The sequence below is a fragment of the Crotalus tigris genome, unplaced genomic scaffold (assembly GCF_016545835.1).
Source record: "Crotalus tigris isolate CLP2741 ecotype Arizona unplaced genomic scaffold, ASM1654583v1 scf7180000017753.6788120, whole genome shotgun sequence".
Classification (NCBI taxonomy): Eukaryota; Metazoa; Chordata; class Lepidosauria; order Squamata; family Viperidae; genus Crotalus; species Crotalus tigris.
In genome coordinates this window covers 3,623,388-3,647,174 of record NW_024096615.1, presented here as the reverse complement: position 1 = coordinate 3,647,174, position 23,787 = coordinate 3,623,388, and the positions used below count along the sequence as shown (strand labels likewise).

General features: G+C 38.9%; 2 protein-coding genes across 6 annotated transcripts in view; one reads left to right on the top strand and one right to left on the bottom strand.

Annotated features, from left to right (window-relative positions):
- Positions 1-22,972, bottom strand: part of IRAK4 (interleukin 1 receptor associated kinase 4) — a 99,353-nt gene extending 76,381 nt beyond the window's left edge. For 2 of the 4 annotated variants that reach the window (XM_039340706.1, XM_039340707.1), the window contains exons 1-2: positions 22,824-22,972; positions 468-637 (exon numbers count right to left, since the gene is read on the bottom strand). In XM_039340706.1, the coding sequence (XP_039196640.1) occupies positions 468-628 (161 nt within the window). In that variant the 5' untranslated portion in view covers positions 629-637; positions 22,824-22,972. The remainder of the gene's footprint in view (positions 1-467; positions 638-22,823) is intronic. The other 2 variants (XM_039340705.1, XM_039340704.1) reach the window with 1 other exon arrangement.
- Positions 22,417-23,787, top strand: part of PUS7L (pseudouridine synthase 7 like) — a 98,786-nt gene continuing 97,415 nt past the window's right edge. The window contains exon 1 of one of the 2 annotated variants that reach the window (XM_039340713.1): positions 22,417-22,791. The gene's annotated coding sequence lies outside the window, so the exon portion shown is untranslated. Of the gene's footprint in view, positions 22,792-23,161; positions 23,406-23,787 lie in introns of those variants that run through there. The other variant, XM_039340715.1, reaches the window with a different exon arrangement.

Sequence of the window (23,787 nt, the reverse complement as noted above, 5' to 3'; positions counted from 1 at the left end):
GTTGCCATCCTTGTTAGACAATCCCAAACTGTAGACACCTAAGTCTTATTTTGGACAGTCAATCTTTCAATGAAAAACTACAGGCAATACAATATCAACATGATCCAATATATACAGCTTCTCACCACATACAGCTTCTTAGCACATCTCTAGTTCAAGTCGGGAAAAACTCAGACAGGGTCCATCTCAAAGACTGACTTTTATTCCCTCACCTTAGCAATGTCCCAACAACAGCTGTTCTAACATTTTTTTTTTTTTTGGTCCCTCACTCCAACTACCAATCACTCATTGGAAAGTAGCATGCTTGAGCATACACTAATTTTATTGCCTTCATTTTCAATGACCAAATTATTGAGCAAGTTGCAAACTAACTCTAGCTAGAATCAAGGGGTTAAGTGGTTATATAAATTTATTTAAAAAATAAATAACTCTGTAACAATGCTTCCCCTTTGGTTTTTATACCTTACCTTATTTGCATTTGATTGTATTGTTTTGCACCAGATGAATCAGTTATATCAGCAGCTAATTTCTTCCATCCTTCTTGTGGATCAATGAAATCTGCCAGCTGTTTCATCATTCCATAGCCAAGGGAACGTACATAGGTAGAAGGTGTTATGGAATTGGTCATTTCTGATTCCTAACAAATGCAAATGAAGTTGCTATTAAGCACTTTTTTTATAATCCAAGATTATACACCATCCCCAAGGTTGTAATGCATATATCATTTGTACTTTATTTTTACAAGTTTTATCATAGTACTAGTTATAATGCAGTATTTGATTACTATGTCTTGAATTATTTTGCAAGATTCTTTTAAAAAGTTCAATCATCCATCACACATATTCTCCTACCAAATAAATATGAACCAATCCCTTTAAAGGATAACAAATACAGGTAGTCCTCGATTTATAACAATTGAGCCCAAAATTTAAGTTGCTAAGTGAGACATTTATTAAGTGAGTTTTGCCCCATTTTACAACCTTTCTTGCCACATTTATTAAGTGAATCATTGCAGTTATTAAGTTAGTAATACGGATGTTAAGTGAATCTGGCTTCCACATTGACTTTGCTTATCAGGGGTTTGCAAAAGCTGATCACATGACCCTGGGACAGTGCAACTGTCAGTTAGAACAATTAACCAATGGAACAACCTGCCTCCAGAAGCGGTGAATGCTCCAACACTGGAAGTTTTTAAGAAGAGACTGGACAGTCATTTGTTTGAAATGGTGTAGGGTTCCTACCTGAGCAGGGGGTTGGACTCGATAACCTCCAAGGTCTCTTCCAACTTTATATTATTATCGATCATCGCACAGTCAGCCAGATGTTCAGACTGGATTTGGCATTTTGTCTACCTATCGAGTCCTTACCCAGGACCTGGGATAGGCAGATGTTTGATGGTATTATAGATATCGTCGCAGGATGGAAGCAGTTCCTAATAAGGCTGCCTTTTGCAATTGACTAATAGCGAATTTGTCAATGCCAATGGTGTTCAAGTGGTGCTGCAGTTGTTTTGGGATTGCACCCAAGGAGCCTATGACTATTGGTACTACCCTTGCTTGCCTTTGCCACAGTCTTTCTATTTCTATTTGTAGGTCTTTGTATTTTGTTCTCTTCTCCAGTTCTTTCTCGTCTATTCTGCTGTCTCCAGGCACTGCCACGTCCACTATCCAGACTTTTTTTGTCTTTCTTATCGACAATTGTTAAGTCTGGGGTATTATGTTGCAGGTGCTTGTCTGTTTGAATTCTGAAGTCCCAGAGCAGTTTAATTTTATCATTTTCTATGACTTTCTCTATTTTATGATCCCACCAGTTTTTGCTTACAGCAAATGATATTTTTTGCAGATCTTCCAATGCACCATTGTTGCTACTTTGTCATGCCGCTGCTTGTAATCAGTATGTGCAATCTTCTTGCAACAGCTTACCAGGTGGTCCACTGTTTCTTCAGCTTCTTTGCATAGGCAGCAGTTACTGTCTGTTGCTCTCTTCTCAATTTTGACTTTATATGCATTTGTCCTTAAGGCTTGGTCTTGTGCACCCAGAATTAGTCCCTCGGTCTCTTTCTTCAATTTTCCTGCTCTTAGCCATTGCCAGGTCTTGTTAATATCTGCTTTCCCAGCTATTTTTTTAATGTATTGGCCATGTTGTGCTTTGTCTTCCCATGCCTCTATTCTGTTCTTCATTTGGTCTTTCTTGTAGGCCAGTTTGGTCTCTCCAGTAGTTAATAAGCCTTCCTGATATACTAATTTCAGGGCATCTTCATCATTGTTCTTCAGATATTCTTCCAAAGCCATTTTTTCTTCTTCAACCATCTGATGTACTTGTAGCATTCCACACCCACCTATTTGCCTTGGTAGATAAAGTCTATCGATGTCACTGCGTGGATGAAGGGCATGATTCATTGTCATTATTTTTTCTGGTCTGCCTGTCCATTGCTTTTAGTTCTGCTTGAGTCCAGTCCACTATTCCAGCTGTGTACCTAATGACTGGGATTGCCCAGGTGTTGATTGCCTTTATGGTATTTCCTCCATTGAGTTTGGACTTTAAGATCTTCTTCACTCTCTTGATGTATTCACTTCTAATCTTTTTCTTGAGTTCAGTGTGCTTGATGTTGTCAGCTTGAAGGATACCCAAGTATTTGTAGTACTCTTCCTCATCCAGATTCTTAATGTTATTTTCGTGGGGCATCTTGATTCCTTCAGTTTTCACTATTTTTCCTTGTTTGATAGTAAGTGTGGCACATTTGTCCAAGCCAAACTTCATTACAATATCTTGGCTATATATACGGACAGTGTTGAGCAGCGATTCTATTTCAGATGATGTTTTTCCACACAGCTTCAGATCATCCATATAAAGGAGGTGGGATAGTCTGGCAGATGTTTTTGATGTTTGATAGCCATGTCCTGAGTTATTCAGTATTGTTGACAGAGGAAACAGTGCAATAACAAATAGTAATGGTGATAATGAATCTCCTTGAAATATTCCTCTCTTGATATTAACCTCTCCCAGCCTCTCACCATTGATCTCCAACTGTGTCTTCCATTGTGCCATCGATCTTTGCACAAATTTTTTGATGTTTCTACTGACTCCTGTTATTTCTAGGCACTTGTTTATCCAATCATGTGGCAGAGAGTCAAATGCCTTTTTGTAGTCAATCCATGCCACATTCAGGTTGGTCTTCCTTCTCTTGCAGTTTTCCAAGATCATTTTGTCTATTAGGAGTTGATCTTTTGTTCCTCTGCTGTTGGGGCGGTTTCCTTTCTGCTCAGGTGGAAAGAGATTGTTTTCAACTAGATGCTTTTGCACTGCATCAGCTACTACACCAGTTAGTAATTTGAAAGTTGTTGGTAAGCAGGTAATTGTCCTGTAGTTACCTGGTGTTGCCCCTTTTGCTGGATTTTTCATTATTAGGTAGGTTTTCCCAGTTGTTAGCCACTTTTCAATTTCTCCTCCTTGTAGTATATTGTTGAACTGTTTGGCAATGAGTGGGTGTATAACAGTTAGATGTTTCAACCAAAACCCATGCAGTTCATCTTCACCTGGTGCTGACCAATTGTTGATTTTCTTTGCTCTTTTTTCTACCATTTTTGTTGTTATTGCTAGTTCTTTCATTTCAACTTCTGTTTTATTTGCATCCACCTCTTTTAACCAAGCTGCATCCTTGTTGTATTTCTTTGGGTTATCCATATCTGCTTCCAGAATTGCACTGTTTCTTCCTTGTCAGGTACTGACTGATTCCTTGCAGTTTCTCCATTGATGGATTGGTAGAAACGTTTCTGATTGGATTGAAATTGGAGGTTCTGCCTATAGTTTGCAATTCGACCTTCATATCTACTGATTTTCCTGGCTATAGCTGTTATTTGTTGCTTTATTATTTCCAGTGCTTCCCTGATCTTCCTTGTTTCTAAGTGGTATTTCTTGATTAGATATTCTTTGGTCTTCTTGTTCTTCAGCTTCTTTTCTTTCATCTGTTCTAGCTTGCTTGCATGTGATCTTAACGTGCTGATCTTATTTTCTAGTCTAACTTTCCATTTTTGTGGTGCACTGTTTGTTTGTTTTTCTTCTTTGTTGATTTTGCATCCCAGGTATTCAGTTATAACTGCAGCTGTGCTGTACATTAGTTGATTTGTTTCTTGCAGTGAATTTGTGCTTATACTTGATATTGCAGTATTTGCATCTTTTAATGCTTGTGCTAGCTGTTTCTTTGGAACAAGCTTCAATGCAGGCAGCCTTATTCTGTTGTTTTTGTGCTGTTCTAGATGCTCAGTTATTCTTTATTTCAATTCTTTTATTTCTTTAGTTAGAGGGTTTTGTTCTTCCTGAGGTAGAGGTGCCTGATTTCCAAATGAGAACAGTTGTATATCTCTGCTAGATTCATTCACTGCCAACTCCCCCTGGTTTGCCTCTACATTCTGAATTACTTCTGGTAAGGCTTTGATTTCTTTGCCCTGGGTAAACCTTTGCAGTTCTTCCAATTCTGTTTCTGTGAATATTTTATTTCGTGTTATAAATCGGCGTTGATCTGCTAGTCTCTGTTCTGTTATTTCTGATTCTGGATGTTGTTCTTTCCAGAACTGGTTCATTCGTTTTAGATATCCTCTTCTTGTTGGACTTGATCTGTAGTAACAGATCATTATTTCTTTGTTTTCCATCACTGTGTATCTGCGACGGGTAAACACCTTTTCTTCCAGGAGTTCTGCAGCTGCTGGCCCTGGTTGCTCAGCCAACAGTCCTGAGTCCTGTAACCCATTTTTCACCAGATATCCAGGAACTCCAATATCTAGCGCGGACCTTGTTAACCCGGGCGACATCCGAGCCGGTATGGCATTCTGAAATTTACGTCTCACCATATTTTTTTATGGGAGAGACACTCTTTGTCTGACTCCTCTGATGAGACCTGTCCAGTATGGTTGAACCTCTGGCATAGCTCTCATCTTCCTCAGAGTACACAAGCCCCACAACCACGTCAAGGTAGTGCCTCACTGGGGGATTATTATTATTATTATTATTATTATTATTATTATTATTATTATTATTATATATGAACCAGTTACCAAGCATGTGAATTTTGATTAAGGGACCATGGGGACGCTGCAACGGTCAAAACTGAAAAACGATCATAAGTCACTTTTTTTGGTGCTGTTGTAACTTTGAACAGTCACTAAATGAACTGTTGTAAGTTGAGGACTACCTGCACAAAGCAATTTATTATCTTATTACTTTAATGTATATTCCTCAACTACACATTTATATTCATCCATAGCATTTACTTCCAAAACTTAACATGATACACTATAGCAAAACTGTTTAATGGGCAGAGCTATCATAAAAAGTGAAATGCATATAACTTACTAATTTACAACATCCCCCCCCCAAAAAAACAACTTCCTGTGCATCAGAGCAGGTTTGTGTGGGGAAGGTAAAGGAGAGAACTTATTTTAAAGAGAAAGAGGGGCTTTAGGAAATTTCTTATAAGTCTGTCTTAATGCAATGAGTATCATTGAGGTGGGAGGGGGAGAAGTGCAAAAAACAAAAGAGATCATTTCCCAGGGTTTACATCCACAGATTCTCAATATTATTTACTGAATTTTTATGCTATTTTTCATGTTATGCCAAACTGTAAAGAAAATGCAGTTTTAAAAATATCTGAATCAGAATCAGTATATACTGGAAGAGACCTACAAGGTCTTTCAGTCCAACCTCAAGCAGGAGACCCTATACCAGGGGTGTCAAACTCGATTTCGTTGAGGGCCACAGGGTTGTGGTTGACTTTGGGGAGGGGGCGGCGTGGGCACGGCCAGTGTGGGCATAGTGAGGGTGGGCGTAGTCAGCTCAACATCTGTGGAGGCCATGGCAGGGCTGGGGGGATCCATTGTCTCGAACTGAGGAAGGCAAGACGAGGGAAAGCACTATAGCCTTGTCCACCAGAGGAGCCTTGCTGTCCCTCTCAGGCCATGCATAGAACCCTGAGTGATGCAGGCTGCCTGGAGCTCTGGGCAGTGGAGGGCAAGCACCCAATCCAGCCTTTCCACGGGAGTACTCGGCTGCACTTATCTCCTCAAGGCTGCTGCTCATTGGTTCGCTCTCCTTTGCCAAGTTGTTCACGGTGCAGGAGGGAAAAATGTGTGGATCAGAGGGAGGCCCACTCATGGTGTTTACTCAAATGCAAAAGGGGAAACATTTCTCGATGCCTCCTTGCCTTGTGACCAAATGCCACTTTTGCTAATAGCCTGTGGCCACTTAAAAGACTGAGAACAAACCAGACTCAGTTTATCCCCTGCTCGCATTTAGTGGGGGTGTCCACAGACAACAGTATAGCAAAACTGTAAAAATGGTGGCTGTGATAGTTGATCAGAGCTCTTCTGGTTTTTATGTGCAACAGCTTTAGCATTTAGGAACAGAGGTAAGTTAGTTGTTTTTCTATTAATACATAATCCTTAAAAGAGCTCTCCTGTAGGGACCCTACCATGGTCTGATTCAGACTGGAAATATAGCAAAGGAAAATATTTTCTCCCACTCTGCTTCGTCCTGTTTTCCCCACTGGAAATGGCTATTTGTAACACACAAGAGGAGATATTTCATAAGAGTTCACAACTCAAGAATACCAATGTTAATTTGGATTGCCAATAAAGTCCTGACTGTGACAAAAGAGAACACAAAATTGCTTTCTGTAAGGACCCACCCCACTTTGCATCTTAAGAAGACAGAACTCTTGGAATAATTCTTCCAACAGGAATCCTTTATTAAGAAGAAGTGGTTGCAGGCGTGCTAGACAGGACTTGGGGTCCAAGCTCTCCCATTCAAGGTTTTAAGGGGTTCCCCAGAAGTCCCACCCAATCACCCCCCTTCCAGTGATAGTTTCAGGCATCACAATTCCACCCCTTTGTTCCTTTCTTCCGTCTGGATGGAGAGTTCAGATAAACTACATGAAAGGTAAATAGCCCCCTTTGTTATGGTAAGGTTCTTTGGTGCTATTTACATTCAAACTCTTTGAGGTTGCAATAAACACATTCAATTCCTTAGAAGTATACTGAAGGAAGTGAGGGCCATAAAGCCCCTTTGTTCTCCCCCTTCTCTCCCTCTTATGGCAGAATCCAGAGAAGGCAGAATTGGGGTTTTCTATATTTGATGATTAAAGATGAAATATAATTGGATTCTGACACTTTCTCTTTTGAGCCCAAGTCTCAATGGATCCAGAATTGAAGCAGAACTGTGTGACCTGGGGCATCTCCAGCCAAGTTGCCTCTCCTTCCTCCCTCCCTTTGTTCCCTTTCATCCTTCCTTCCTTCTTTCTTCTTCCTTCTTCCATTCCTCCCTCCCTTCCTTCTCCTTCTCATCTCTTTCCTTCCTCTGAGCTCAGGAAGGGATGATGGGAGGGGGAGAGATTGCCAGCACTGCCAGTCGTCGTTATCCCATGTGGGCAGGCGGGGCCAGTCCTTGTGAAAGGGAAGCCTTGTGGCTGCGAGGCTAGGTCAGCGAGCAGGCCATGGAGGGCAGGTGGCGCTGATCTACAACCTGGTTGCATCCATCAAAGCCAGAAAGCACTCAGCCTTAGATCGTGGGGCAGCCCTGGAACCACCGTAGAGCTGCCCCACCGCGTCTGTCCCACCCATATGTGCGCACAGGAGATGATCAGTGCCAGTATTCTGGGTGAAGTCAGTCTGCAGGGAAGACAGCCAGCAGGGACGATGGACTCCACCTGCTCGGCGCCGCTTGAGTATACGCCCAAGGGGCAGGGCAAGGGCGCCTATCACTAGTTCCAGGGCTGCCCCGTGAATCTAAGGCAGAGCATGTTCTGGCTTTGATGGCTGGCACCAGATTGTAGGTCAGTGCCCGGTCAGCCTGGGCTGGGCTGAAATGCCGTGATCCAATCCTTTGCTGTTTCCAGAGCAGGGCCCCAGGCCAAATGGAACAACGTAGTGGGCCATATCTGGCCTGCAGTCCTTGTGTTTGACATGTCTATCCTATACCATTTCAGACAAGTGACTGTCCAGTCTCTTTTTAAAAACTTCCAGTGATGAACCAACTACAACTTCTGAAGGCAAACAGTTCCATTGGTTAATTGTCCTCACTGTTAGGAAGTTTCTTGTTAACTCCAGGTTGCTTCTCTCCTTGATTAGTTTCCATTCATTATTTCTTGTCTTGCCCTCTGGTGCTTTCAAAAATAAGTTGACCCCTTCCTCTTTGTGGCAACCTTTCAAATAATGGAATACTTCTATCATGTTCCCCTAGTCCTTTTCTCTAGACTAGCCAAAATCTTGCAACCATTCTTCATGTTTTAGTCTCCAGGCCTTTAATCATCTTAGCTGCTCTTCTTTGTATTTTTTCCAAAGTCTCAACATCTTTTTTGTAATGTGGTGACCAAAACTGGATACAGTATTCCAGGTGTTGCCTTACTAAGGCTTTATAAAGCGATACTAATACTTCATGTGATTTTGATTCTATGCCTCTATTTATACAACGAAGGATTGTATTTTTTGGCTGCTACCGCACACTGCTGGTTCATGTTTAAGTGATCATCCACTAGAACTCCAAGGTCCTTCTCACAGTTACCATTTTTGATCCAGATTTCGCCTAATCTATATTTGTACCTTTGATTTTTCCTGCCTAAAACCTTGCTTTTCTCCACATTTAATTTCATGGTGTTGGATAGTTGGACAGTTCAAATCTGTCAAGGTATTTTTGGATCATGAGCTTGTCTTCTAGGGTATTGGCTATTCTTGCCAGTTTAGTCTAATCTGCAAATTTGATGAGTTCCCCTTCTATTCCCTCAGCTAAGTCATTGATATATTGAAGAGTACTGGGATAAGACAGAATCTCATGGTACCCTACTGCTTATTTCCCTCCATGTAGATGTAGTACCATTAAGAACTACATGTTGAGTAGTCAGCCAGTTACAAATCCATCTGGTAATGATATTGTCGATCCCACATTTTTCTAGCTTACCAATAAGTCAGTTGTAGTCTATTTTGTCAAATGCCTTGCTGAAATCTAAGTATGCTATGTCCACAGCATTTTGCTGGTCTACTAATTTAGTCACTTTGTCAAAGAATGAAATAAGATTGGTTTGGCATGATCTGTAGCATGCTGGCTACTAGTTATAAAGTTATAACTTTGTTTCTTGATGTTCGCAGATCTGTTTTTTGATTATCTTTTCCAATATCTGTTAGCTGTCCAGTTAGCGGATCCAGAAAAAGAAACTCCTGGGACATTATTTTACCAACAGTATAAACTTTATTGAATAAACCATATTGGCATAGACGAAGCAAAACCAGCTCTGGGTTTCTGCACAAAAGCTAGCATTGTTAATCCCCCTTTCCCTATGGGCCACCCATAATCCATTACGTTCACCAATCACTTCTGTTCATTTTGTTATGGGAACTGGTAGGCCACTGTAGTTCATCTGCCTGATGTGTCCTTCGGTTGGAGCACTCTCTCAAGGGAACAGATAATGCTCCGATGCAATTGTTCCCATCCTTACATTCCATCCCACCTCCTCCCTTTTGTCAAGTTGCGAGTAAAGGGGAATACAGTTGAAAGTGCAAATCAGTCTTGACAGTATTTTCCCAGGTATCTATGTTAGGCTGATTGGTCTGTAGTTTCCTGGGTCTGTTTTTCCCCCTTTTTTGAAGATGGGAACCACACCAGCTCTTTTCCAATTCTCAGATAATTCCCCGGCATTTCAGGATTTTTTAAAGATATTGTACAATGATTCTGAGATAACATCTGCCAGCTCCTTCAGAACTCTGGGATGTAAACCATCCCAGTGATTTATATTCATCGAGATCAAATAGGTGTTCTCTAACCATTTTCTTGTTTATTTTAATTTTTATTTCTAGTCTGTATTTTACAGTTAGGTTTTTGGTAGGTTGGGCTACAGTTTCTTTTTAGGTGAAGACTGATGCAAAGAATGAGTTAAGCAGTTCTACTTTCTCTCTGCTGCCTGTTACTTCCTTGCCGTCTTCTCTCTTAAGTGGACCTACTGTTTCCTTGACTTTTTTCTTGTTATTTACCGTATATGCCGCCGTATTAGGCGACCCGGCATATAAGACGACCCCCGTCTTTATAGCCGGACTGCATTCCTAGAACATCGTCTTATACGCTGGAAACTACCAGTATTTCCAGCGTATAAGACGACTCGGCGTATAAGACGACCCCCGTCTTTGGCGCCGATTTCAGCGCTCGCGGAAGTCATCTTATACGCCGGCATTTACGGTATATGTTGAAAGAAACTTTTTTTATTACCTTTGACTTTTGTTGCAAGTCTTTGTTCATTCTGAGACTTTGCTTTCCTGACTTCATCTTTGCAGATTCGGGCTATCTGCTGCTTTCTGCCTTAGTTATGTGTCCCTCTTTCCACTTTTTTTGTAATATATTTTATTGATTTTTTAAAACATAAATCACTTAATAATTAGTGAACAGTGTGTTGTCTGGGTTTACATTTATAAAACAATCACTAACAATTGATTTCTATAATCCATAATCCACATAATGGTTTTAGTTGATTTCCTCTTTTTCCCAAAATATCCTCTTTTGCAAACATTGAGTTAATACAATTCATTGTTTTGATAGATAACAATTAAATATGTATTTTCCCAATATTCCTAAAAATAATAATCACATCAATATAATATTTCTTTTTTATCCAATCATTCTGGTTGTCTTATCATAGATCCTGTTACAGTCCTTATTTAAATCTGTTTCTCCCATCAAATTCTAAGTATTCTTACTGGTTAAGATTTTCTCAAAAAATAATTACATTTAAAAATTTAAGTCTATTTTTTACATATGAACCATCTCAACATTTTTACATTTCTTTTTTTTTATTAAAAGTTTTTTAAATTTTACAAAACAAATCCCCTCCCCAAACCCACCCCCCACCCTCCCATACCCTCCTCCACCTCCCCAAACCTCCCAAACCCTCCCCCAACCTTCCCAGAGCTGAGTACAGGCTTAATTAAAATTTTTCAGAAAAAGAAAAGAAAAACTTAAAACACATATAAATCCTAAACAAATCTAAATACATTAAATTAAATAGGTTATCTTCTCTAAAAAATAATAATTGCAATCATTAAACACATTATAATATACTCTAAACATTTTCTAGTATCATACTTATATTATTATCCATCATTCTGTATAAACTCCCTCCAAAACACAAATTTAAACATTACTTTCTTTGAATATCTATACCTACAATATAAAATCTAATCTCTCCCTCTTTCTTTATCCTAGAACACAAAAATAAACATATAAACCTTCATTATACCATTAAAACTAAATACTCTTTGAATACTTAAACTAAATACTTAAACTTAAACTTCTTATCTAAGATTTTCATTCAATCTCCATAATCTTCTCTCCTATCAAAAAAAAAACTTAAAAGACATATAAATCCTAAACAAATCTAGGTACATTTAATTAAACAAGTTATCTTCTCTTAAAAATAATAATAATAATAATAAAAAACCAATCATTAAACACATTATAATATACTCTGAACCTTTTCATATCATACTTATGTTATTATCCATCATTCTTTATAAACTCCCTCCAAAACACAAATTTGAACATTACTTAAAACATTAGAATTCCCTTATACACATTTAAATCTTTACCAATAACAAATTCCATCCACAATAAACACATTCCTTATCAGTCTCTCTTGTCCATAAACCATTAAAATTCCCTTATACACATTTAAATCTTTACCAATAACAAATTCCATCCACAATAAACACATTCCTTATCAGTCTCTCTTGTCCATAAACCTCAAAAGAAGTGCTTTGAAAACTGCCCTTAAAGCTAACTCCAAAAAGTTTGTAAATCTTGCTTCTCCCACAGACTCAGTACTCTTTTGAATACTTAAACTAAGTACTTAAACTTAAACTTCTTATCTAGAATTTTCATTTGATCTCCATCCTTGTCAGTCTCTCTTATCCATAAATCTCGAAAGAAGTGCTTTGAAATCTGCCCTTAAAGGTAGCTCCAAAAAGTTTATAAATCCTGCTTCTCCCGCAGACTCAGGAGCCAATACTTGTGAGGCTTCCTTAAACTCCTTCTTCTGTTGCTCTTTTTCTTTACGATTATATGTTGCATGAGTTGTCCTCTGCTCCTTCATCTCGACTTGTTGAGGCCCCTCAAACTGAGATTTCCCATTTTTCATTAATATAGGCTCTTCAGACTGCAATTCTACCCTTAAAGGTTGCTCCAAAAAATTTATAAATCCTACTTCTCCCGCAGATTCAGAAACCAATAGTTGTGAGGCTTCCTTAACCTTCTTCTGTTGCTCCTTTTCTTTATAATTATATGTTGCACAGGTTATCCTCTGCTCCTCCATCTCAACTTGTTGAGGCCCCTCAAACTGAGGTTTCCCAATTTTCATAAGTATAGGCTCTTCAGACTGCAATTCTACCTTTTTTTTCTTCCAAAGCTTTAAACTTAATAGATGGCGATGAACATACCCCCAGGACCGAAGTATAAAAGTCTTTTGCTTGAGAAACAGTATTAAGTCTATAACATATCCCCAGGTAATTCACCACCATTCCAATCGGAACATCCCATCTGAACAAGATTCGTCTCTTTTTAAGTTCATCTGCTAAAAAAGCAAACTCCTTTCTTCTTCTTAAAATTTTAGATGGGATCTCCTTTAGAATTATAACATCTTGTGAAGCAATTTGAAATCTCTTCTTATAAAAAGCTTGTATAATTTCGTTGCGCAGGGATCTTTTCCCAAAGTAAATTACCACATCTCTTGGCAAATTCTTTTGCACTGCCACCACAGAGTTAACTCTAAATAATTTTTCAATTTCACTAAGTATTTCCTCTTTTTCTTTATTCAAAATCACAGCAAAGTCCTTTGCAACCATCTCTCTCAGATCTCCTTGCACAGACTCTCCCAAACCTCTGATTCTTAAGGCATATTCCATTTGTCTATATTGAAGCATAAGAATCTCATTTTCCATTTCTTTTTCCATGCTTTCAAATTTTCCCTCCATCAATTCCACTTTTTTCTTCTACCTCTTCTACACGAGAGTTCAGCTTTTCAAGAACAGAGGCAACTCCTTTTAGAGCCAAAACTATCTCTTGCCTCAAAATCTTATTATTTTCCTCTAAAATCTCTTTCATTTCTGCCCTAATTTGAAATATAACATTTCCCATCATATCTTGCAAATCCTTCACAATTATTGGCTGTACCAAGGAAGAGGGTGAAGCTATTGATTTAGGTTGTTGCACTGATGATAACACCGAAGAAGAAACCACCTTAGGAGCTGTAGGAATTACTGGATGCTTTGGAGCCATCTTAAAAAAAATCTTTACTCCTTCTTAAAAATTACAAAAATTAAGCAAAAGAAAAAGAGAGATTAAGTCCAAAAAAATTCAAAAAATCCTTCAAAAGGAGATCATTATAACAAAAAGATACTGAACGCTTTGGAGCCATCTTAGAAAAATCTTTACTCCTTCTTAAAAGTTACAAAAATTAAACAAAAGAAAAAGAGAGATTAACTCCAAAAAATCAAAAAATCCTTCAAAAGGAGATCATTATAATAAAAAGAAAGGAGTTAAAAAAAGAAAAGGGAAGAAGAAAAAAATAATTAAATAGAAAAAATCCATTCCATTTTTTTAAAAGTACAAAAAGCAAAACAAAGAAGTTAAACAAAAATAATAATGCTTCTAAAATCCAAACCCAACATCAAAATCAAATCCACATTCCGTTCCAATCATTAAAAAAAAAGGAAAAGGATAAAAAAAACACCAGAAAGCCTGCCGATCGCCATTCTACCTTCCCAAAGGAAAAAAAAAAAACCGAAAGGCTTGCCGATCGCCATTTTACTTTCCCTTTCAACAAAAGGAAAAAAATAAAAAGAGGGAATATAAAAGTAAAAGTAAATCTTTAAACTTAAAATCCAAATAAAATCAAAGAAAGCAAAAGCTAAATCCTCTACTCAGCTCTGTCCGCCTCTAAAAAAAACTCACCACATCACTTTAATCGTGGAGGTGGTTGCAGCGGCTTGTTTTGTCCCTAGGGACAAAAGCAGCTGGGAAGCGGAGACAGTCTGAACTCCGTGGGAGCACTCCTCTCACCCCCCCAAAAAAAGCCTTGGGGGTGCATGAGAGTGGCTCTACCACTATTCAGACAACCTCTTCCCCCCCCTTTGCCCGGGAGGGGGATTTTGAACCGCTGAACAGCTGATGGCCGCTGTTCATAGCGATTCACTTACCCAGGAGGACGGCTACAAAGTAGCCGCCATCACGCGCGCAGATCCACCGGAAGCCCAATACTTTTACATTTCTTAATAAATAGATAAAAAAGGTAAAGAAAAAGAAAGGAGAGCAAGAGTAAAGAAACATAAAAAATAACATACTACTTAAAATATATATCCCTCCTAAGCTACTATATATTTGTTTCCGAGATTTCTTATTCTTTTTAACCATAATTAAAATTATATTTGATCTTTAAATATTCCATTTAATACCTCTAGTCATCTAGTCCAGGGTATGGGTACCACCTGTGGTACATTGGCACCTGGCAGGTGATATGCAACCATCTTAGAAAAGTGGTAGCAGGGGAGGGGAATGAGCTGAACCGGTGGCAGCACCGCACAAGCCTGAGCAAGAGATGGCTGGACCTGCAGGGCTGTCAGGGCTCAGCGGAAGCACCAGGATCAGTGCTGTTTTCCAGCTGATCGGCGCTTCTTTGGGGCTGTCAGGGCTCAGTGGAAGCATCAGGATCAATACCAGGCTCCAGCTGGAGCTCGGCACTGATCCTGGTGCTTCTGCTGAGCCCTGAAGAAGCACCAATCAGCTGGAAAGCAGCACTGATCCTGGCACTTCTGCTGAGCCCAGAAGAAGCACCAATCAGCTGGAATGTTGCAGCATCTCCAGGGTCTTGTGATTTACATTCAGAAGCTTGGCAATTGACTCATATTTATGATGGTCATAGTGTCCCAGGGTCATGTGAAGTGACCAAAACCTGCTGCAACCACCCAGCAGACAGGGGGAATAAAAACCAAACACCCCCCCACCCCACCCCCACTGCCAATCCTCAACAAAAATGCTTACAACAATGAAAACCTCGGACAGGAAGAAGAGTGCCACTGGGCAGGCAGGCAGGCAGGTGTCTTACTCGGTTGTGGCTTGGGGGGCACTTTTTTCAGTGCCATTGTAACTTCAAACAGTCACTAAGCGAACTGTTATAAGTCGAGGACTACCTGTACTTTATCACTTTTTTCCTTTTTTGGGGGGGGGTCATTAAATTTTTGACACCTTGCTAGGCGACTGGTGGTACTCGGATATTGCCATATCCTAAAAGTGATACAATGGGTGAAAAGGTTGAAAAGCCCTGATCTAGTCCTTTAACTCATATTCAAAACATTTTTATCCATTATAATTTTCTTAAATTCAATCACATTTATTCATATCAAGAAATAGAATAAAAAAGGGGGAAAAGCATACTATATTATTTAGGGGATTCATCCCTCTTAAAATGACATGTATATATTCCAAAACTTTTCTATTTCTTTAACCATATTCAAATAAATGTTTCTTTTTTAAGTATTCTCTCTGGTAAGTCCCATCATTTATTTTCTTGATTTCCACTTTAGTCTTTTTCCTTTGCCCAGTATCTTTCTAAATTAATTATTTTGCTGAGTTGAAAGGTTTTTCCATATATTTGTAAATGTTGCTATAGATATAACAAGTAAATCTGATGAAGTGTCTTTGTATGGGGCCTCTGCCTTTCCATGTTTGTTGAAAATCTTTTTCTTTCTCTCTGCTTCCCTTATCATTTCCTTTCTCTCTGATGTTCCTGACATCTCTATAGTCCATTTTATCCAATCTGTTTTCTTGTCCTCAGATTTATTTTGTAGTCTTAAGAGATAAGTTGTTTGTTCTAATTCTCTGAATTTTTTTCCATGAGATTTAAGTCATGTTTCCTTGTTTTGTTAACTTCCATCTTTAAGTCTCTATTCTCAATCTTGTATCCATTTCTCTGTTTTATCTGCTCCTTCTCTGTTGTTGTTTTCTGGGAATTGTTTTATTGTAGAGTTAACTTGGAAATAGATTGGTTTATATTTTCAAAGTTATTTTGGATTTCTTTATGGTTTAAAATCATTGTTTGAATTCGTTGCAGTATACTATATATCTCCTCCTGTGGAGTATCTATGTTTTCTTGATATGTTCTTTCTATATGTCTCTGATCCATGATGGCCAAGAATTTGAGTTTTTCTCTTCTTTTCTTTTCTCTGCAAATAGCTTTAGAGTCCTATTTGTAATCCAAATAGTTGAAAAAAGTTTTTTTTTTCCCCTGAAAATTCCCTTTCGGGGGTATTTTGCTTCTTGGGGATCTTTTCCAGGAAATTAAATATAGAATAGAAAAGAGAAGATCAAATTCCTCACCCAGTTTCAAGCACACTGTTCACAGTTGTGCTGGTTTTAGTACTTCTGGACTTTAGTTGCAAGTAGCTTGGGCTGGTCGATGAAATACGGCCAGCCTTCCTCCTATTAGGTTAGAAGGCTTTCCCCAAGTCGAATGGAATGACCGCCATCATTCCAGAATCGCTGGGGCACCCTTCTTTCCTCACCGCCTCTCCGGGGCAGCTTAGACCCATTTAGGGTTCCCTGGCAGGGTGAAATTAGCCATGGGGGTGCAGAGAAACCGCAAGCTGGCAACTGGTCACTACTGTGCAAAACCGGAAGTCCCCCTCTTTCCATTTTTTGTACTTATCCTTTTTGTCTTTCAGTTTATCAGAGATCTTTGTGCAACCATGCTGGTTTCTTCTTGGATTTGTTTTCTTTTTCAGTGGTATTGTGCTGGGCTGGACCGGGCTTTTATGATCATATTTTTCAGCGTTTCCCATGCTTCTTGCGTTCTTTTCCCCTTTAGTATTTCCATCCATGGAATTTTTCTTAGGTTCTCTCTGAGTTTGCTCATATCAGCTCTTTTAAAGTGTAAGACACTGGCTGGGTTATGTTCTATTGCTTGTGTTTGCATTATATTGAATTCCAATATGACGTGGGCACTCCTGACCAAGGTTCCAGCAATTTCAACTCCCTTTATCACTTCTTCTCTATTAGTAAGAATTAGGTTGAGTATAGCTTTTCCTCTAGTTCCCTCCTCTACCTTTTGGATGATAAAGTTGTCAGATAAGTTGGTTAAGATTCTCTTTGATCTCCCACTTGCTACAGAGTTTGTCTATCAGTTGATATCTGGGTAATTAAAGTCCCTCATTAGTACTGTGGTATATTTCCTACATACATTTGTGAATTGTTTAACAAAAATTTCATCTATTTCTTCAGCTTGGTTGGGTGGTCTGTAGTATATGCTTATAGCAATGTTATTTTTTCCCCTTTTATATTGACCCCAATGGATTCTAGGTTTTTATCCTTGGTTTTGTGCATTTCTGTAGAGATGTAATGATCTTTTATATATGATACAACTCTGCTTCCTCTTTTGTTAGGTCTGTTTCTTTTAAATAATTTGTATCCTTTCATCACTACATTCCAGTCATGAGTTTCATCCCATCACATTTTAGTAATGGCAACTATATCATATTTATCTTGATGTACTAGTGCTTCAAGTTCACCCTGTTTGTTCCTTAAACTCTGAGCATTTGTATATAGGCATTTGAGTCCTTTATGGGTCTTGAGTATGTTTTGTATATCTTCTACTTTGTATCTGGGTTTTCCATCCTTTCTGTCATTCTCTACTTCATTATATTTTTCCTTTTCTTCTTCTTTTTCTTTACTCCCTACCTCCTTATAAGATTGGTTAAATAGCGTTTTTTGCTTGGAATTAGGTTCTAAAGGTCTTGAACATTGCCCCCCAGTCAATTATAGTTTAAAGCCATGATAAGATGAGCCAGTCATTTTCCAAATATCTTTCCAGTTCTCGTGAGCTTCACTCCATCCCTTGCCAGTAGCCTTTCGTCTAGGTAATGCAGACCATAGTCTAGGAAACCAAAGTTCTCCTGATAACACCAGTTCTTAAGCCAGTGGTTTGTTTCTAAAATCTTTTGCTCCCTCATTGGATGTTGGCCTTTTGTTGGAAGTATAGATGAAAATACTACTTCTGCTCTAATTCTTTAACTTTCTTCCTTAGCTGTTCGTAATCTCGTTGTTTTTAGATTCATTGTTGTGTTATTGGCCTCCACATGTAGAAGAAAGAGGTAGTAATCTATGGGGTTGATTATTTTAGTAAGGTTCTTAGTTACATCTAAAAGTGACATGTTTCCATCAGTCTTCCTCTTTAGCTTCATATAGAGGGTCATTTTTTTCAAAGTTATTTGCTCCTTATTGTGTTCAATTTCGATATATTGGTTTTCTTCTTTTTGTTCGTATATGGCAGGGGTGTCAAACTGCCGGCCTGCAGGCCGGATGTCGAAACCGCACCCACCCAATTGCTGGCAATGGCAAAAAATGTTGCAACATGTCGCGACACGTCATATGACATTGCGATTTTGACACCCCTGATATATATGGTCATTTTTAGAAGCTATGTGCTCCCTTATTATGTTTAATTTTGGTGTAATCTTTTTGTTTAGGTTCTCACTTTGAGTTTCAGAATGGCTAGAGTTGCTTCTAGATCCTTTACTTTTTCTTCTAGTGATTCATATAATTTACATTTTATACATATATAGTTTTTGTCTTCTGTGGGCATAATCTCAAACATATGATCTATTTTGCAAGTCTCTATAATGTTAGTCTCTATGTCCATGATTTTTTATTAAAAATTTCTAAAAAATGTATTTTCCCTATAGTGAAGTGTCAGTTTATAATAGTTTACAAAAGCTCTTGACCCTTTGTTCTCTGTCTTCAAAAATTCATCACTACCTTCCCTATTCTAAGTGTCTCTTTTTCCGTGATTTTTTATTTTTTTCCTCTTAGATCAGGCATGTCAAACTCACGATGTCACGTGACGTCGCACGACGTATTGGGACTTTTTGCCCATTGCCGACAGTGAGGTGGGTGCGGTTTTGGTGTGACGCATCCTGCCCGTGGGCCGGCAGTTTGACATGCCTGTCTTAGATCATTAAGAATTTTAAAATTTCTAAAGAATTAAAATAAGTAAACTGTTTTTCAAATGTTTAGTTGAAAAAAGAAATTGAAAAACTGAAAAAAATTTAAGAGAATTTTATAAAAAAAATGAAAAGAATTTTAAAATTGAAAAATATTTTAAAAATTGAAAATGTGATTTAAAATTGAAAAGAAATTTAAAAGTTAAATTTAAAAAAAAACTTCAGAAATTTTTAAAATTTAAGAATTTACAAAAGTTGGCCCTTTATGAAGTGTTATGTACTTCTTTATATTGGAAATCTCAGGCTTTTTTCTAAGAGATGCTTTGTTTTTAACCCTCTACACCCTCTTTCCTCTCTGTCCACAAGTGTTATGTATTTATCCTTTTCCTCCCTGCCTTCTTGCCCTTCAGTTGCTTGGCCACTGGTGGGGTTTTCAGGTACGATGTGCTGATCTGGGTGCTTAGCCGCTACTCAGCTGCTTTGCTGCGCTGCCCTTAGCTGCTGCTGGTTTGCCATGCTGCTCTCAGCCACTGCTGCTGGCATTCCAGCCTGCTGTCATACTTAGCTCTGCACCACCAATGTTCATTTGGTCTGCCATGCTGGTCTTAGCCACTGCTGATCTGTTGCACTGCTCTCAGTTGTTGCTCTGGGCACTCCACTTCTCTGCCATTTAGCTCTGCTCAGCTGTGCTGTCTCTCAGTTAAAGCACCAGGCCACCTCGTTAAAGCTTTTTTTCCAACATTTTAAAAATTCTAGAAGTTTATTTTCATAATTCCCAAAAATTATTTTTTTAAAAAAGAAAATTTAAACTGAAATTTCTATTCCTAGATGTTCGTCTTCTAGAATAATGAGTAACAGAATTGAAGGGACAGTAACAGAATTATACTGTTTTAGAGAAATAGTTGTCCAATCTCCTCTCAAAAACCTCCAGTGGTAGGGAATCCATGCCGTTCCACTGGTTAATTGTTTACATTGTCAGGAGTTCTGGGAGTTCTGAGTTCTCCTTTCGGTCCCTTTTGGGGCTAATATTGATGTTGCCCTCTTAATATAGTTTATAATCCACAGATGTATTTTAAAAAATGACAGATGAATAAAATTTGAAAAGGAAAACAAAATCCCAACTGAAATAAAAAAGGAATAGTATCTCAGCTGAGAATAAAAAATGAAATGTCAGCTTATTGTTAGTGTATAAAAGGATATCTTATCTAATCTATATCTATGTATCTATATATACCTATATGCCTTTATATCTCTATCTCTATCTATCTCTTTCTATACGGAATGGAATGGAATGGAATGGAATGGAATGGAATGGAATGGAATGGAATAGAATAGAATAGAATAGAATAGAATAGAATAGAATAGAATAGAATAGAACAGAACAGAACCTTGGAGGTCTTCTAGTCCAGCCCACTGCTCAAGCAGGAGAACCTATATCATCTCAGACAGGTGAATGTCAATTCTCTTCTTAAAACTATCCAGTGATGAAGTGCCCACAATTTCTGGGGGTAAGCTGTTCCACTGGTTGATTGTCCTCACTGTCAGGAAATTTCTTCTTAGTTCCAGGTTGCTTCTCTCTTTGATCAGTTTCTCGTCCTTCCCTCTGGTGCTTTGGTGAACTTGGCCCCCTCTGCCTTGTGGCAGCCCCTCAAATACTGGAACACTACTATCATGTCTCCCCTATTTTTCTTTAGACTAGCCAAACTTAAGTCCCGTAGCCCGTTCTTCATATGTTTTAGTCTCCAGGCCTTTAATCATCTCAGTTGCGGTTCTCTGAATTTTTTCCAAACTCTCAATATCTTTTTTGTGATAAGGTGACCAAAACTGGCTGCAGTATTCCAGGTGTGGTCTTACTAGGGTTTTATAAAGCGGTAATACTTTGTGTGATCTTAATTCTATGCCTCTGTTTATGCAACCCAGGATTGTATTAGCTTTTTTGGTTGCTGCTGCACACTGCTGGCTCATAGTCAAGTGATCGTCCATTAGGACTCCAAGGTCCCTCTCACAGTTACTATTTTTAAGCCAGGTCTCGCCCAATCTGTATTTGTATCTTTGGTTTTTCCTGCCTAAATGTAAGACTTTGCTTTTCTCCATATTGAAACTCATTTTATTGGACAGGACCCATTGTTCAAGTTTATCAAGATCTTTTTGGATCCTGAGTTTGACTTCTTGGGTGTTGGCTACTCTTAGCAGTTTGGTGTCATCTGCAAATTTGATGAGTTCCCCTTCAATTCCCTCATCTAAGTCATTTACGAAGATATTGAAGAGTACTGGGCCTAAAACGGAACTGTGTGGTATCCCACTGCTTACTTCTTTCCATGTGGATGTAGTGCCATTGAGGACTACTCGTTGAGTATAGTTTGTTAGCCAGCTACAGATCTATCTGGTGGTGATGTTGTTTATTCCACCTTTTCCTAGCTTACTAAGGAGTAGGTTGTGGTCTACCTTGTCAAATGCCTTACTGAAATCTAAGTATACTATGTCCACTGCATTTCGCTGGTCTACTAGTTTAGTCACTTTATCAAAGAATAATATGAGATTGGTTTGGCATGATCTGTTTATATATATACATATATTGTAAGGATTATATAAAGATAAACCACAAAAATCCATAAAGATATTTAAAACCTTTAAAAATATTGTGAAAATACTGCAGTCTCTGATCATTTGTAATCCACAAAAGAGGGTAGAGTGATAATTGCAGCCCAGGGCAATAAAATTTATTATCAGGGCAATAAAGTTTACAGTCTAGGCAGAAAAGGTTTAAAATCTTCTAGTGATAGTTGTAACAACTATTTAATTGATTGCTCAGTTTTCTCACGAACATTCAATATATACAAAACTTTATATTCATTAATGATTTAGTTATTATAAATCAGGGAAAAAAGAAAGAAAAAACAGATCTGCATCTAATTCATTAGAGGGCGGAAGACCACTTGTGCAAATAAATCTGTTTCTAATTCATTTTTTAATTATGTCTGTGTAAGTAGTAAGTAAGAAAAACAGTAGTTTATATAGAGAAAACAATCTCCATGCTAAGATGTTGTGCTGAACATTCAGCAAAAACAAAGGAAGCTGTAGACAGAACTCAGCAGAATAAGCTTTGCATCCAAATAAATGTTTTCATTCCAAGTCTTCTTCTTCTCTCCAAGTCGTCTTTTCTTTCTGTGGGTGCAATTCTGTGAATGCTTAGGGTTTTTTTTTTTTTTAAGCTTTTAAATAGATTATTCAGGAGAGCCCTGCTTCTGCATGCCTGCTGCTTCAATAGCACATTCTCTGCCTGGTCCCTACTGCCTCCCTTGCAGCCCCGCTAAGCAGGGACTAGGTGGCGGTGTAGTGACAGGGTAAGTTGATAAACGATTACCCCCCCCCTTTCTTCCTTATCTTCTTCTCCTCCGTTTGTTTCCCCTCCCCCCCGTCTCCGCTCCTCTCACGTTGCTTCTCTCCCTTTTTCGCTCCTCACTCTCTTCTTTACACACACTCATCACGCGTCTCCTCTCATTTTATAAACATCTCAGTATGTTCAATTAAACTGTCACCCACTAGCAATTCAAATGCAAGACTTATGTAGCTGGCTGCCCGTCCAATCACAGAATTGCTGTCCAAAGTCTGTTTCCACTCTTCCTCTGTTCTTTTATCGGAGAACGGAAGGCTTTACTCTGGGAGGCGACGCTGTACACCGGGACTCTCTCTGAGCCAAGTTTACCTAACAGGATGGTTGTTGTAAAGAAAAATAAGAGGACTCCTAAGCCCGACGCCTTCAACTCAGGATAAAAAGGTAGAATCGAAATCTAGTAAATAAATACTTACTATTTATAACATATACTCGCCGATAAGGAAGCGCTGCAGGTCTCACTTTACGTATTTTGCGCTCGGATTCACCGAAGCAGGAAAAAAAGCAGCCCCGCCTCCCAGCTTCATCATCCGATTGCCCAAGATGGGAACTTCCTTGCTGTCGCTTCCCCTTAATCCGGATTTCGTGCACTCTCTCTCGAAACAAGAGTCTGCGCATGCCTTCACGCTTTTTCCCAGCAGGCTCGGCCGATTGGAAGGGATGTCGGGGACGTAATTGCTTGGTACCATTAACTGAAACGCTAAGGAAAGACACTTCACTCTTCTCTTTTTCTACCCCGGTTATTGGCCACAGTGATCCTGCAACGAGTTTTCTGTGTCCTGCAATTTAATCGGCCGCTCTGCTCTAATAGTCTAGTTTGCTAGTGCTATCATCCTGTTATTTGATTGTGGTAGGGTCCTTTCTGCCTGACTCCACCTTCTTATTCTCAGTTCGGTGGCTGGCTAGCTCACACGCGAAGAAGCGTCATTGCCGTGTATTTACGTGATGCAGCAACAGAGGCCGCGGGATTGAGTTCCCGAGTACGGAGTCCAATTCGGGTAAGAAGCTGGCAGCTGCACGGATCGGTCTTGAGAGTTATAGGAAACCTTCCTTTGATGCCAGTCGCTGTCGTCTCAGTTCACGCGCTAAGATTAGAGATAGTCTCCACAAGGATAGGCTGATGACTTGCTTGCTTTAATAAGCGCTTGGTGCGCGATTCTGCAAATAAATAGAAATAGATAAGGGATTTCTATCTTAAGGGCACTTTCCCAAAAGTGGGAGAGAAGGAGAGCACAGATTAATGTAACAGATGGTTGATTTTTCAAGTTAACCCTGTGTGGAGCATATCAGCACAGGAAAGATTGCATAGCGGAGTCATTAATATATTTTTCTTTTTCCCCCTCGCAGAGCGGCGAAATTGTAAAGGAAGGGGTTACAAAG